The sequence below is a fragment of the Mirounga leonina genome, unplaced genomic scaffold (genome assembly GCF_011800145.1).
Source record: "Mirounga leonina isolate KUSES-001 unplaced genomic scaffold, KU_Mleo_1.0 Mir_171, whole genome shotgun sequence".
Taxonomy (NCBI): domain Eukaryota; kingdom Metazoa; phylum Chordata; class Mammalia; order Carnivora; family Phocidae; genus Mirounga; species Mirounga leonina.
In genome coordinates, this window is record NW_023270436.1 from 23,808,640 (window position 1) to 23,822,031 (window position 13,392).

The following is a 13,392-nucleotide window of genomic DNA, read 5'->3' on the forward strand; positions in this document are numbered from 1 at the left end:
TAGGTACACAGAAGTCTAAACTTGGTAATTGATTAACTTCCTCTTTGGTGAAAAAGAAGTAAAAGATTATTTCAGTATGGATTACGGGGATGATAGAGAAGGGTAGTCCCTGAGAAAATCAGGAGTGGAAACAGATTTGCAGGAAGACAGAGTTTGATTTTAGCTGAAGTGAGCTAGAGCTTCTAGCAGGTTGTGAGGGATGGGGATGTGGGATTATCCACATAGGACTCAGCCTTTTCCAGTATTTGTTATTCATGCTACCTTAGTAATAGTTGTTTTTCTGATTGTCTTCCTGGAGCTTGGGCTTAGCACTGTCTCCAGCCCAGGAGAAAGCCTGGTATCCCAGTCGCTTTGTAGGCTGTAGGCCTTGATATCACTGGTGCATTCATGATAGAGGCCAAAATCTAGAGCCTACCCCAGCTCTTTAGAGAAACGCTGGCTTTCTGAGCTATGGGATTTCCAGCAAGGTTTGCTTTCCAACCAGAGCAAATATTGGGTGTTTCAGGGAAATCCTCATGCTCAAATTCACATCATTGAGCAAGAATTTAGCACTGCCAGGATGTTGGGTAGAAGAGGTTGCTGAAATCCTGTTCATCAAAAACCTCAGGATGTGCTTTGAACAGGCCTTGCTTCCATCATTCAGCATCCTCTTCTTCCCCTATCAGTGGCCCCCTGATGTTGAGGAGAGCATTACTCTACCATTTTCCTTTCTTTCCCTTTTGGGCTCAGACTTGAGGGTTCTGGGAGAGGAATACTGTCTGGGGTAGGGCTGCTAAGGAGGGGCATTTCTATAGTAAAGGCTTTCTCTTCATGGACCCCAAGACTACCGTGGTTTGGCTGTCACAGCATGGCTCAAATTTCCTGTATGGTTACATATTCCATTTCTTTCCTGACCTTTTTTAAGTTTGTTTATTTAAGCAATCTCTGCACCCAGTATGGGCCTCCAACTCATGACCCTGAGATTGAGAGCTGCATGTTCTACCAACTGAGCCAGCCATGTGCCCCTTTCCTGATTTTTTTTAGCACAGCTTAACAGACTCCCTGTTCTGTGCCATTAGTTAGTTAGAATGCTTTTAACTGTGTTTAACAGCAAACACTTTAACAACCTGCTGAAGTGAGAAGGAAACTTGATCTCTCCTATAAGTTGTAACAGAGCTCAGATGGGCTCATGGCAGCTGTAATGCCATTGAAGATCCAGATTTTTTCATCAGGCAACTCTGTCCACTGCAGTTTGTTGGCTTTGCTGAGCAGCTGGCTCCCCTCATAGAATGTCTGCTGTAGTCCCAGGCCTCACATCCAGCATCCAGAGAATAATAACGAGGACTGAATCTTACCTTTTTGGGAAGCTATTTGCCAGAAACTGCCCAATTTGTCCTTGTGTCTTATGGCCTAAATGGGTCACAAGCCTATTCTTGAACCAGCTGTTGGTAAAGAGAATAGAATTATTGAAGAAGAGTTTACTTCTGTAAATTATCTTCATTCCTGGATTTTGTTTGTGTTCATCTCATTCATTGACAAAGAAGGGCCAGTGGACCTGGCTACTCTTCTTAGTAGAGCCTGGTTTAAAGATACTCAGTGGCTGTCTCCTGAAAGAAGCGTTGGCTGTACTAGCCAGTTTTCCCCCCACTTCTCATTGGTTACACTGACTTCCCAAGTACTGGCTGCTCAGCTACTTCCTTTGGGGGGCACTGTTCTTTCCTCCTACCTGGCCATCCTCCTTAAAGGTAGGTCTTCCATGAGGTTCTTTGTGGCATTCCTCTTTTACTTTGAGGCTGCCTTTTTTTTTTTTTTGACACACAATGTTACATTAGTTTCAGGTATACAACAGTGATCTAACAAGTCTACATGTTACGCTCATAAGTGTAGCTCTCACCATACAGTACCATTGCCTGTATTCCCTATGCTGCATCTTTTATTCCCATGATTCTCTTGACCTTTGTGTTGCACATCCTTCTAGTCCTGATTGCTTCTAAACTCCTCTCATGCCTGCTAGACTTCCCAAAGTTGTTCCATGTGTGACCTCTCCTGTAGCAGAGACCTCATTCCTCCTGCCCTGACCCTTTTATTAGGCTCTTAGCTCCTGGAAGGCTGCATTAGCTTCCTCTCCCTCCCCTACGCCAAAATAGTTTTAAAATCTCTCTACCTTCGGCTGTGCTAGTATGAGCAACTTCGCCTTCCTTCCTTCTGGCTCTGTCTGACCAGCCACTGGCAAATGTTTTTGCCCATTGCTTGGTGCCTGTATCGTTCATTTCGGTCCTATCTGCTTCTAGCCTGAAAATTGGCAGCTCCAGCCCAATTCTTCCCACTGAACACCTACAACTCTTGGTTCAACACGAAGGGGACGAAGTGAAAGAAAATCTAGGAAAGGTGGAAGTGGATTCAGGCATCTGTGTTCTATTGTTACTTGAGACTGCTTTCCAGCTCCTACCTGTGGAAACAAAGCATTTGCAAGAATTCTAAGCATTGGCTTTATTTCTAAAGCTAAGGAATCCTAAGAGCAAATCCCATGGGGGCCTGGGGAGTGGGAGGACTAATGAAGTAGAAGTACCAGGAAGACACGGACCTCATGCTCAGTCCACAAAGCTAGGTTTTGCTGAAAGGCAACCTGGTTTCTTGTGTGCCTGAAGTAATAAGTCACAGTGGGGGCAGCTCCAGGTTTATAGGCAACACTTCTAACACTGAAGACTCAGGCTGTTTTTTACCCTTGCAGTCAAAATCCAGCCACCTTGGCCTTCACCTACAGGTGAAGAACAACCTCATTATTTGACCCTCTAGCATGAAGTCAGAGTAGCTTTGATGGCCCTACATAGACAAGTATTGAGAACTAGGGCGAATTGAGTTTGAGAAGTAAGTTACCACCTCAGAGAGTAGGACTGAAAAACCTTCAGTCAGGAAAGGGGACTCAAGACCATAGCTATAGTATTCTGGTAGAATACTGTTCTCTAATGAATGCTGTGCATATAGTTAAGGTGAATAATGGAAATAATTGTGAGCTGAGGAATGAGACACAAAACACAAGGAGTCTGCTAATGCAGTCTTGAGGGCAGTTTCATATGAAAAAGGACTTATTAATGGGTTGAACGAGAACTCTTAGGTCCTATTTTTCTTTATAGGGGACTTTGAGCTGGAGAACAGGATGCCAACAGACTACTGACTTTTGCCCCAGTAAACATGGTTTGGGAGAAGCTACCATATACATGATTACCCAAATTGTTTTCGACAGTACACATTATATAATCTGGTGTTAACCTGCAAGTCTTCCTATAGGGTCATTCCAGCCTAAGCTGGCCTGTTAAGACTCAAAAAAGGCAGCCAGTGCTTCTTCCTTCTAAATGAGATAAGGAGTTTGATTCTGAGGTTGGTGTTTTTTTTTTTTTTTTAAGAATTATTTATTCATTTGAGACAGAGAGGGAGAGAGCAGGAGCAGTGGTGAGAGGCATAGGAAGAGGGAGAAGCAGACTCCCTGCTGAGCAGGGAGCCCGACGTGGGGCTCGATCCCAGGATCTGGAGATCATGACCTGAGCTGAAGGCAGACGCTTAACCATCTGAGCCACCCAGGCGCCCCTCAATTCTGATTTTTAAAGACCAATTAAAACTTCAGATCATTTGCCTCAGGGAACCTACTGAACCTCACAGGTCAGCTGATTGTAAATGAGAAGGAATGAATTCAGGAAGAAATAAACACAACAACGCCATTCACTTCATTCACACACTTAGCATATGCAACTTTAATCAACGAAAAGAAAAAGTCCCAAATGTACAAGTGGAAAAAAAACTGTTGACACAGGCTTAACTAATATCAGCTACTTTTATGTACAGCTGTATAAGTTCAAAAAAGCTATCCTATACGTATATACAAAAGTCATTTATACACAAGTCTGTACATAGGGTCTATACATTTATTTCCTCAGAACCCTTAGGTGCCACCTCTTGGTGAAGACACCAACACTTCATTCACATATCTTACAAAAAAAGACTTTCCAGGATTGACAACACTGCATCCTGTATTCAGGCCATGTAGGCTCCATTCAATTGGTTATGATCCTTCCGTCAATGCAGACCACACCAGGTGCCTGGGCTTCCCTAAATAGCTTCGCAGAGTGCTCCAAAGTAAAAGTCCATAAACCAACCCGAGAGGAGGAAGCAGAGTCCTAATCAGGGTGCCCCCACAGCTCCAGGCATAGGTGAGCCTGCCTGCCCTGTTCATTGACGGTACTCCAGTTCATCTACACTGATGACTTTGGCAGGCATGGAGGGCAGGGGCTGCTGTAGCACATCTGAACCAAACCACTTGGCGAGGCCCACTGGGGAGCTGCTCCTCTGGCTGGGGCGATGCTCCAGCTGGGAGTGTACGTGGGGCAGGCCTGACCTGGTGGGCACATTCTGAGGGGTCGTCTGAACGCTGACAGCTGCGGCCTGGGAACCAGAGCCTGGAGGATGAAGAACTATGGGGATAAGAAAGAAGGTGATCAGAGCGCATGCAGGAAAGTAGTTCTGTATCAGGCCTTGCCTCCCTCAAATCCTATCCATAAAACTCCGAAGAGAATTCTGTACTGGATGATTTATTCTAGGACTTCCTTAACACCTTCACAAAATGCCAAAAGACAGTACCCTGGAAAGCAGAGCCATTCAGAAGCATCCTAAATGACATGACCACTACTTCCCCACGACAAGCAGCCACATCACAGAAGTACTAACATTAGATGGTGAGAGGGCACCTACTCTGGATAGTGTCTATGCTAAACCTGTCAGGATTCTCCACCTTAAGAGGCAGAGGACAAAAAAATGCCAAAGCATAGTCAGCTCTCCCACGGTCTTTGTAGGGATAGGAATTCCAAATCCCATAGAGGCTGGTTTACTTCATCCTATTCTCTGGTTATCCCCTTGTCCCGATCTTGTTAGGGTAAGTTAGAGAATGAATCATGTAATTCATCCTCTCTACTGGAAACCGGTCCAGAAGCCTGAAGCCTATTCAGGCCATCCCCAGCTCCCCTGGCCCATTCCTGAGCCTACCTGAGCGCTGTAGCTGCTGCTGCATCATTGCCAGATGCAGAGGTGTCCCAGGGCGAGGGTTTAGGAGAGGGTGACTAGCTGCAGGTAAAGGGTAAAACGGCTGACCCAGGATTGGGCCAGATATTCCCTGTAAATGAGTCAGGTCCATTCCAGGAGGAAGCACACCTGTTGGGCAGGAAAAAATAAACTGGTGAGAAGTAATCAATCTGCCTGGAAACTTTCAAGCTTTGCTGATCTACAAGTTTTTTAACAATGAGCAATGCTCTTAAGCTAGCTGCTTCATCTTTTAATGGACTAAGGGATAGTTTGGATTGGACCCACTACCCACGAGTTAGATGGAAAATCTAGCAACATTTTTCTAGGGATAAGTAACTTCTCACAGTATAGTACTTCTTCAATTCTGGCAACTATTGTCATGCCAGGTCAGAAACTCACCAGCTTGGAGCAAACTTGGAAGATGCTGTGGATGTACTCCCTGGGCCAGCATCCTTTGGACCAACCCTGGGTGAAGCTGGTGAGCAGGCCGAACGATTGGGACATGGGGGACAAGGGGAACTTGGTGGACAGGGCGGAGAAAAGGTGTTCCTGGAACTGGGGATGCCAAAGTGGGTGTTTTTCTCCCAGTTGCTTTAGGTCGATAATCTTGCTCTTTGGTGTAACGGTTAGTCTGAGACAGTGGGGTAGAACATGAAGACCGCTGCAATGTTGAAAGTTTGGGATTTGTAGTGGGAGAAGAGTCTCGATCAGCATTGGGCACAGAGTTGGATGACAGCAGGTTCTCTGTAAGGACCCAGACAAAGAATATTTTGGTATTGGCAAACTTCTCCCAAACATGGTCTTCCCAATGATCCAGCAAATCTCATTTCTTAGGAAGTTTATAGTCCTTATTTGATCCCCTCAGCAGATTTAGAGGCTTGTATCATAGGAACCATCATTTGCCTTATGAACAGGCCTAGTCAAGGTCACAGGGGTAGTTAGGGACAGAGCTGGAACTAGACCCCAAGATTTCTAGTCTCCAAATGCCTCGCTGGAACAACGTTTATTTTTCTTACAATCCTCCCAACCCAGGAATAGCTATGGGCAAGTGAACCTGGCTTAAGGTCTGGTGGTCTAACTTAGGCACCTTGCTCTGCCTGCCCGTGTGGTTGTGGGTCAGATCTGTGTGGGAGCTAGTATTGTCCTAGTCAACTGCTTGGGATTAACATGCATTTTTTAGCCTAAGGGGAAAATCAAATCAAAGTAAAATTATGCAAGTCCATCACAACAGAAATTACAGTCTAGTGAAGGAATCTGAACTGCCTTTTAGTAGGACCAATAGGATTTCTTTTGCCAAAAGCTTTCTCACAGGCAAAAAGCTCTCAGACCAATACTGTAGACTTTTGTAAAGCTAACTTACTAGAATCTATTTCACCACATCCTTGACAGTCCCAACTGCAATTCCTAAAAGCCTTGCTCACATTTTCTATATACTTTTTAAAAAAGATTTTATTTATTTATCGGGGGAGGGGCAGAGGGAGAGGGAGAATCTCCAGCAGACTTCGAGCTGAGCACATAGCGAGCTGAGCACACAGCTGGGGCTCATGACTTGAGCCGAAATCAAGAGTTGGATGCTTAACCGACTGAGCCACTCAGGAGCCCCTTCTATATACTTCTAAAAGTCTCTCCACACCTTATGCTTCACCCATTGCTGGATTTTGTTGGACACTTAGTCTCCATAGGCTAGAGAGAACGTTTCAGAAGTAAAACTGGTTGTACCACATTAATTTGCCAAATAAATGTACTAATAATTCAACTTTGAAGCCTCAATAAGGATTCTAAACTAGGGGCGCCTGGGTGCTCAGTTGGTTAAGCGTCTGCCTTCGGCTCAGGTCATGATCCTAGAGTCCCAGGATGGAGCCCTGCATCCAGCTCCCTGCTCAACGGGGAGTCAGCTTCCCCCTTTGCTCTTCCCACCAGCTCATGTTCTCTCTCTCTCAAATAAAAAAAAAAAAAAAAGGATTCTAAACTAAAACTCTTCTTCATACTAGCACTCATACCACTATTAGATGGGTCAGAATGTCAAGTGGCCAAGCAGCTGTGAACTGGTACAATGCCTTTCTCACAGTCAGACACTGAACTGTGGTCCAAAGCAGGCAGGGGTTTTCCATAGGGATTTGCAGGGAATAAGGTTAGCTGGTGAGCACTCACGCCCATGCTCTGTCACATACTTTTTGGGCAGTACACCCTCAACAGCTCTGCATTACCTTCACTAGCCTTCTGAGTGTCTTCTTTACTGTCACCAAGAGCTGCTTTTCCAGATGTCGGCTCCTCCTTGCTTTTTTCTTTGCTCTCATACATCTTACGAATCACTGAGGTAGGGGTGAAGGAAGGAGAAAGCTGTAGAGAAAAACAGTATTAGCATGTTCTCTAAATGCCTTTCCTAATCAATAATCAAGCCAGGCTTAACTGGTCAAACTACTCAATAAGCTGACGAGTCCCCTTACTGGCTACATGTGGCAGAGACCAACTCCAATGTTCTGGTGTCTAGCTGCTGGAGGAAAAGAAACAGGATGGGCCAGACAGGTGGTGCCCTAAGTGCATCTCTTACTCACATCAAATTTTCATCAAAACCCAGATTTAGCTCTAGCACAAAGGTAGTTAAAGCACAGAGCTTCAACCTACCCACTCATCTGTGTCTGTGGTGAAAGGGGCCTACCTATGCAGCCCCTGCTTCAGCCATTTCCCTAGCCTGGGATTAGGCTGAGAACACAGAAGAACATGGCCGGAAGTATACCCTAGAGCAAGAGCCCTTCCAGCTGGGAAAGGACAGTTCAGAGACAACCTCAGAACCTAAATTTCTCTATATTTTTAATGAATCCCATCTTAACTTCGCTACCAGGAAATGCACAATTATCTTAACAGTCTCCTCAGCCCCTAGGATTCACCTTTTGGGGTCATTTGTTCCCATCTCTTCACTGCCCATTTTTACTTTGATGATTTTATTGTGCATGTGACTTTTCTCATTAATCCTAACTCCTTGATGGCAGGAGACAGGGCATGAATTAGGAACAGAGAAGCCCCTTCTAGACCCTGTCTTCAAAGTGCTTGGTGCAAAGACCCACTTCGGCTCCTGAAGCAGAGTAACAGTTTTTCCCCTTGTTTATCAGCTTTGACAAGGCGATAGAGGCTTCTGGGGAATAAAACTTAAAAAAAAGCTAATATGAATGAGTCAGTTGTAAAACTAGATTTAACAACACAAATAAGCAAACTCCTTTGTCGTAGCTTTAATTCACATCACAGACCTGAATCTATGAAGTCCCCACCATGTTTCACTGGATTCCCCATGATCCAACCTGTTCACCTCATCCATCTCACCTTTCACCCCTATCATCCTCTACTCCCCACTCCAATTGTTCATTTGTTTGAACATATTATATCACCTTGTATGTTTTAGCCCATACTCTACTCATCTATCTGCTGGGGCATACTTTCCCCAATGTAGGGGCTTCACTAGAATCCTAAGAGTTAGACTGTATCCTGAAAAGGGAAGATCTAATAAATAAGCAGGTATGAAAGACTATTAAGTCAGTTATTGCTATGGAGGCACTTAAGGACATTTTGGGGTACACAGTGATAGAATATAAGCACAACCAAACGGAGAAGCCTTAAAGTCACTCACAAAAGCAAAGGTCACTGACCATGCTTGTGATGGAGGCAGCGGGGGCAGGGGAAGAGGAATTCCCTCGGTGCACGGGTGCTGGTGACTTGGTCACTCGCTGTTGCCTGTGAACAAACCAAGTATCAGTATGGGCTCCAAGCTGCTCAAACTCCAAATCCTAAAACCAAAGAATACTTAAGACCAGCCTAGGACTTTAATATCCCATTCCCTCATCCATTTCAATTTTCCAAGCATTTATTAAGTGCCTAACATATGCAAAACCACATGCTACGTTCTGAGGGAAAACAAAAGATTAAACATGGTCCTGGGCCTTGCAGGAACTCCTGTCTAGAGGAGGGACACTAACCAGGGCGAACTAAGGCATGTAGATATTAGAGGCGCCTGGGTGGCTCAGTCGTTAAGCGTCTGCCTTCGGCCCAAGTCATGATCCTAGGGTCCCGGGATGGAGCCCCACATCAGGCTCCCTGCTCTGCTGGAAGCCTTTTTCTCCCTCTCCCACTCCCCCTGCTTATGTTCCCTCTCTTCCTGTGTCTCTGTCAAATAAATAAAATCTTAAAAAAAAAAAAAAGAAAAAAGGCATGTAGATATTAGATAACAATAAGGTGAAAGGGAAAATGAAGTATATAGAAGGAGTGACACGATACTCTTAACTGAAGAGACTCCAGGAAAGCTTCCCTGGGAAGAAGCTGCATTAAATTGAGTGTGATCAATGAGAAAGCTGTAAGATGGAGAACAAGGATTCAAGTAGAAGGATCAGGTTCAAGGCCTTGGGAATGTAGGGTTATCCAGGGCTGGTGTATAGTCTATTTGTAGATTATGTCAGGGGGTCAGGCTACGAGTCTTCATTCTGTGGGCCAGGCTGTGCTCCAGAGAGTAGGGAGCAATACTAACTAGCACAGGGCCTGGCAAAGAACTGCTGCTACGTCAAGACACTGTTTCAAATCAGAGTACCAAGAGTTTCAGCTATTTCAAGACCTAGTAACATGCAGCATTCCCCATCACTCCTGGTCCACACACAAGGTTGATCCCAGGCCTCCCAAACTCTCAAACTCCCGAAGATTAAAAGAATAGACTTCCCTTTTCTCCCCATTCTACTTATTTTCCCTTCACTTGGAGAAAACAGGAAACAGCTGAAAATGTAAAAAGCTCAGAGAAGAATGAATTATATGAGCTCACTGGTTAATGAGAGTGTCACTGCATTTCAGCTATCAGACCTTATACCACAAGGGCCAAAGCTTTAGTGATTCTGGGAGTTCCTAAATCATAAGCAGATGAGACTCCTAAACCCATGGCTTCTTTCAGATCTACACCAGGTAAGCCCCACCGCTGCCATTCTGCAAATCTGAGCATGACAATGAGGGAGAAACAGATCAGTAGTACTCCGAGTGATCAGGAGGAAAACCCCAAGGCTGGTGGTTCTGCACACCTATCATTTATTCCTTCTGATGAACATACTTGAGCATGCTCTATGTGCTGGACACTGGCTAAAGTGCAGGGTACACAGCAACAAACAAAACAGACAAAAAATCTCTGGCCTCATCACATTCTTTTGGTTGCAAGGTAGAGGGGTTACTATGGGCAAAAAGACAAAAAATAGTAACCCAGAAGGTGGTAAGTACAATTAAAAAAAAAAAAAAAGACATGTCTGTTGGAGGACACAAGTGTATACAGGGTGTTCAGGGAGGGCCTGAGAGGTTGACATTTGATTCAAATAGCATGAAGGCTCTGCTGACACTGACTCAGGTCTACTTACTAGTTTTTGAGGAACTTGTATTTTAAAAAAAATCTAAGTTTCTATATCTGTAAAATGCAGTTATTTATACCATCTACCCCACAGGGTTGTTGCCAAAAGCAAATAAAATTCTGGATAGCAAAAGTGCTTTGAAAGTCAATAAATCAAGTCAATGAATTATTAAGAAACTACGTTACAGAGAGAAATCCAGTGAGAGTCTCAGCAGACCAGTCCTGAGCTCTCTGTTTAGGCTGAGGGCTACTGTATATAGATAGAATACATTTATGCACGACTATAGGGTACTTACTGGTTTCAGTGTTTTCTGAAAGTGTCAACAACACCAGTTGAAGACAATGAGACACTGATACGACAATTTTAAGAATCATATAAATATATAAGTACTTCTTAATTACCAAGTATACTGCTTGGGCAGGACTTAATGTTCAGGGATAAACATTTTGGTGATAAAACTGAAAAAAATGAAAGTGGTATTTACTTTTATTTATTTATTTTTTAGTAATTTTTAGTTTAGCAAAGTACACCCAACGTGGGGCTCAAACTTATAACCCTGAGATCAAGAGTTTGCAAGCTTTTCTGACTGAGCCAGCCAGCCAGGCACCCCAGTATTTACTTATTAAGTTTTAAGTTTTATTATTTATTTATTTAAAGATTTTTATTTATTTATTTGACAGAGAGAAACACAGCGAGAGGGAACACAAGCAGGGGGAGTGGGAGAGGGAGAAGCAGGCTCCCCGCTGAGCAGGGAACCCGATGTGGAGCTTGATCCCAGGACCCCGGGACCATGACCTGAGCCGAAGGCAGACGCTTAACGCCTGAGCCACCCAGGCCCCCCACCTCCCCCGCCCGGTTTTTACTTTTAAAGGCTGGATGGGATCTGAGAGAGGGAAGAGGTATTACCAGGACAGGGCACAGAGGGAGCTTTTGAGTAACAGAGGAGTTTGTCTTGTAATAAGCTACACATTTGTTTAATGCAGTTTTCTGTTTTATTTTATAATAAAAAAAGAACAGTATTGCTGCCTCTCTCCCCTACTTTACGGTTCGTATTACTACTTGTTGCAACTACTGGAAGGAACAGGAGGAGACTGAAGTCAGTAATCATATGTTTATAGCTTTGGTCAACAAACCCATTAGCTCTGACCAACAAATAATGGATCAGCAAACCTGCATTAAAGGACAGTTTGGTAACTCACCAAGGAATCTGTAGGGGAGAAAGCTCGGCGGAGTTTTACTTTTCATCCTCTCATAACAACAAATATGGAGCTCTGCCAGCTAGCTACATTTGTATAAATGAATGCTTTAAATCAAGAATATAAATAAAATTATGTAGAATGAAAAGCCCACACTCCTGCAGAATTCAAACGTATCACTTCCTCTACAGCACATCTGGAGACGGACTTCTCCCCATAGATTGTACAAACTTATCAGGGTGTACCACAGAGTTTTACTGTGGATAACTAATTGCTTATCTGTGGAAAACTAATTTGCAAATCCCCACAAGGGTAGGATTAGTTAGTAACTTACCTGTTTCTGAATCCATCTCTGGTTCTGTCCACCTGTGGTTTGCCAAATCCAGGCTGGTAGAAGTTTGCTGCCTGCACTGCAAGGTCATGTGGCAGGGCCAGCCCCTCCAAAGCTGCCTGTTGCAATTCTAGCTGGCTCATCTGCTGAACAGAGGCGGCAGAGGAAGGTCAGCAGAAAAATGAGGATAGTACATGCACTTTTTACAGAGGTGTCTCTTCACTCTTAGAAAGGTATGTTTCAAGCAGCAGCTGAGAGAAATGAGGCACTGCAAACCTGACTAAATTGTGCTGCCATCCACTCAACAGGATTTTAATGAAGTATGACTTTATTCACCCATCTTCTAGCTTTTACTGAGCTCAAATTGTAGTTCAAAACCACTTCCAAGCATTGCAACGATTCTCCATCCCACAGTCAACAATAAGGATGAAAAGTAAGCAAAAAACTTAGAGAAAAAGCTCAGACAGACCTGGGCCGTGACAGGGCTCATGGGTTTGCGCATGCCTTGGAATGGATCTCCGAGTAGCTGCTGTGGTCCTGGTGTGAAACCTGATGGGAAAGTTGCGTATCAGTGAGTGTCAAGAGAGCACACATCTGTGAGAGAGCTATCAGCACTACTGCATGCTGCCTCCTGTTGAACAGCATCTCCTTGAGGCAACTACGGACTTCTGGGCTGATCATGTCCCTCTTCTTCTTTGCCCCCACACTGGGCTATGTGGACCTTCATCAGAGCACTTAATGACCCAAATTACTGGTGTATTCATCTACCCCACTAAGCTGTCAGCTTTGTCCCTTTCAGAGCTGAGACCTCTAACTGGGAGAGAAGTGCTTTTCTAGTCAATGATATGGCTCATTATCACCGAGCCAGCTCATAACCAGAGTAGAGTCCAGGGCTTTGAGGCTTACACTCTTCCCATCCTATCTCGCTAACTGGGGAAAGGATAGTACAAAAACTTACTCTGAAGGTATGACGACTGGCAGGGGCCAGAGTGGCCAGCAGCCTAAAGTGATCCAGGGTGACAGGAACACTGAGATTTTACATAACACTTATGCTAAGACAGCTTTTAGCCACAAGACCTTAGAGTGGATTATGTACCAACTTCATTAAGTTGGTAGAGAGCCACCACCCTGACTTCTACTCTATCAAGGAAAAACCTAGGAAGCCAAATCAACTTCTCTGAATTCCCAAAATAAGGAACAAGACTAAAGAGCTAGATCCAATTTATACAATTTTGATCAATCTTAAGGAGAAAGAACTATGAGTATATTTATCTAGAAGGGCAGCCAGATAAACTGTCTTCTAATTTTGGGCCTCACCATCCCCCCCAAAAGGCATAATAAAATCACATTTCTTTTTAAGCTCTTTAGGGATGCCCATGAAAAAGACTGTGCAAGTTCCAGGGGACAAGTATAACCTTTGTGGTGGGGTTGGGGGAGAATGGACATACAT

General features: G+C 44.3%; 1 protein-coding gene across 8 annotated transcripts in view; it reads right to left on the reverse strand.

Moving 5' to 3' along the window:
• Positions 1–3,695: 3,695 nt before the first annotated feature.
• Positions 3,696–13,392, reverse strand: part of EIF4ENIF1 (eukaryotic translation initiation factor 4E nuclear import factor 1) — a 46,253-nt gene continuing 36,556 nt past the window's right edge. For 4 of the 8 annotated variants that reach the window (XM_035017420.1, XM_035017421.1, XM_035017415.1 and 1 more), the window contains exons 13-19: positions 12,412–12,491; positions 11,946–12,088; positions 8,691–8,775; positions 7,257–7,389; positions 5,449–5,793; positions 5,014–5,178; positions 3,696–4,445 (exon numbers count right to left, since the gene is read on the reverse strand). In XM_035017420.1, coding sequence (XP_034873311.1) covers positions 4,204–4,445; positions 5,014–5,178; positions 5,449–5,793; positions 7,257–7,389; positions 8,691–8,775; positions 11,946–12,088; positions 12,412–12,491 — 1,193 coding nt within the window. In that variant the 3' untranslated portion in view covers positions 3,696–4,203. The remainder of the gene's footprint in view (positions 4,446–5,013; positions 5,179–5,448; positions 5,794–7,256; positions 7,390–8,690; positions 8,776–11,945; positions 12,089–12,411; positions 12,492–13,392) is intronic. The other 4 variants (XM_035017422.1, XM_035017418.1, XM_035017419.1 and 1 more) reach the window with 2 other exon arrangements.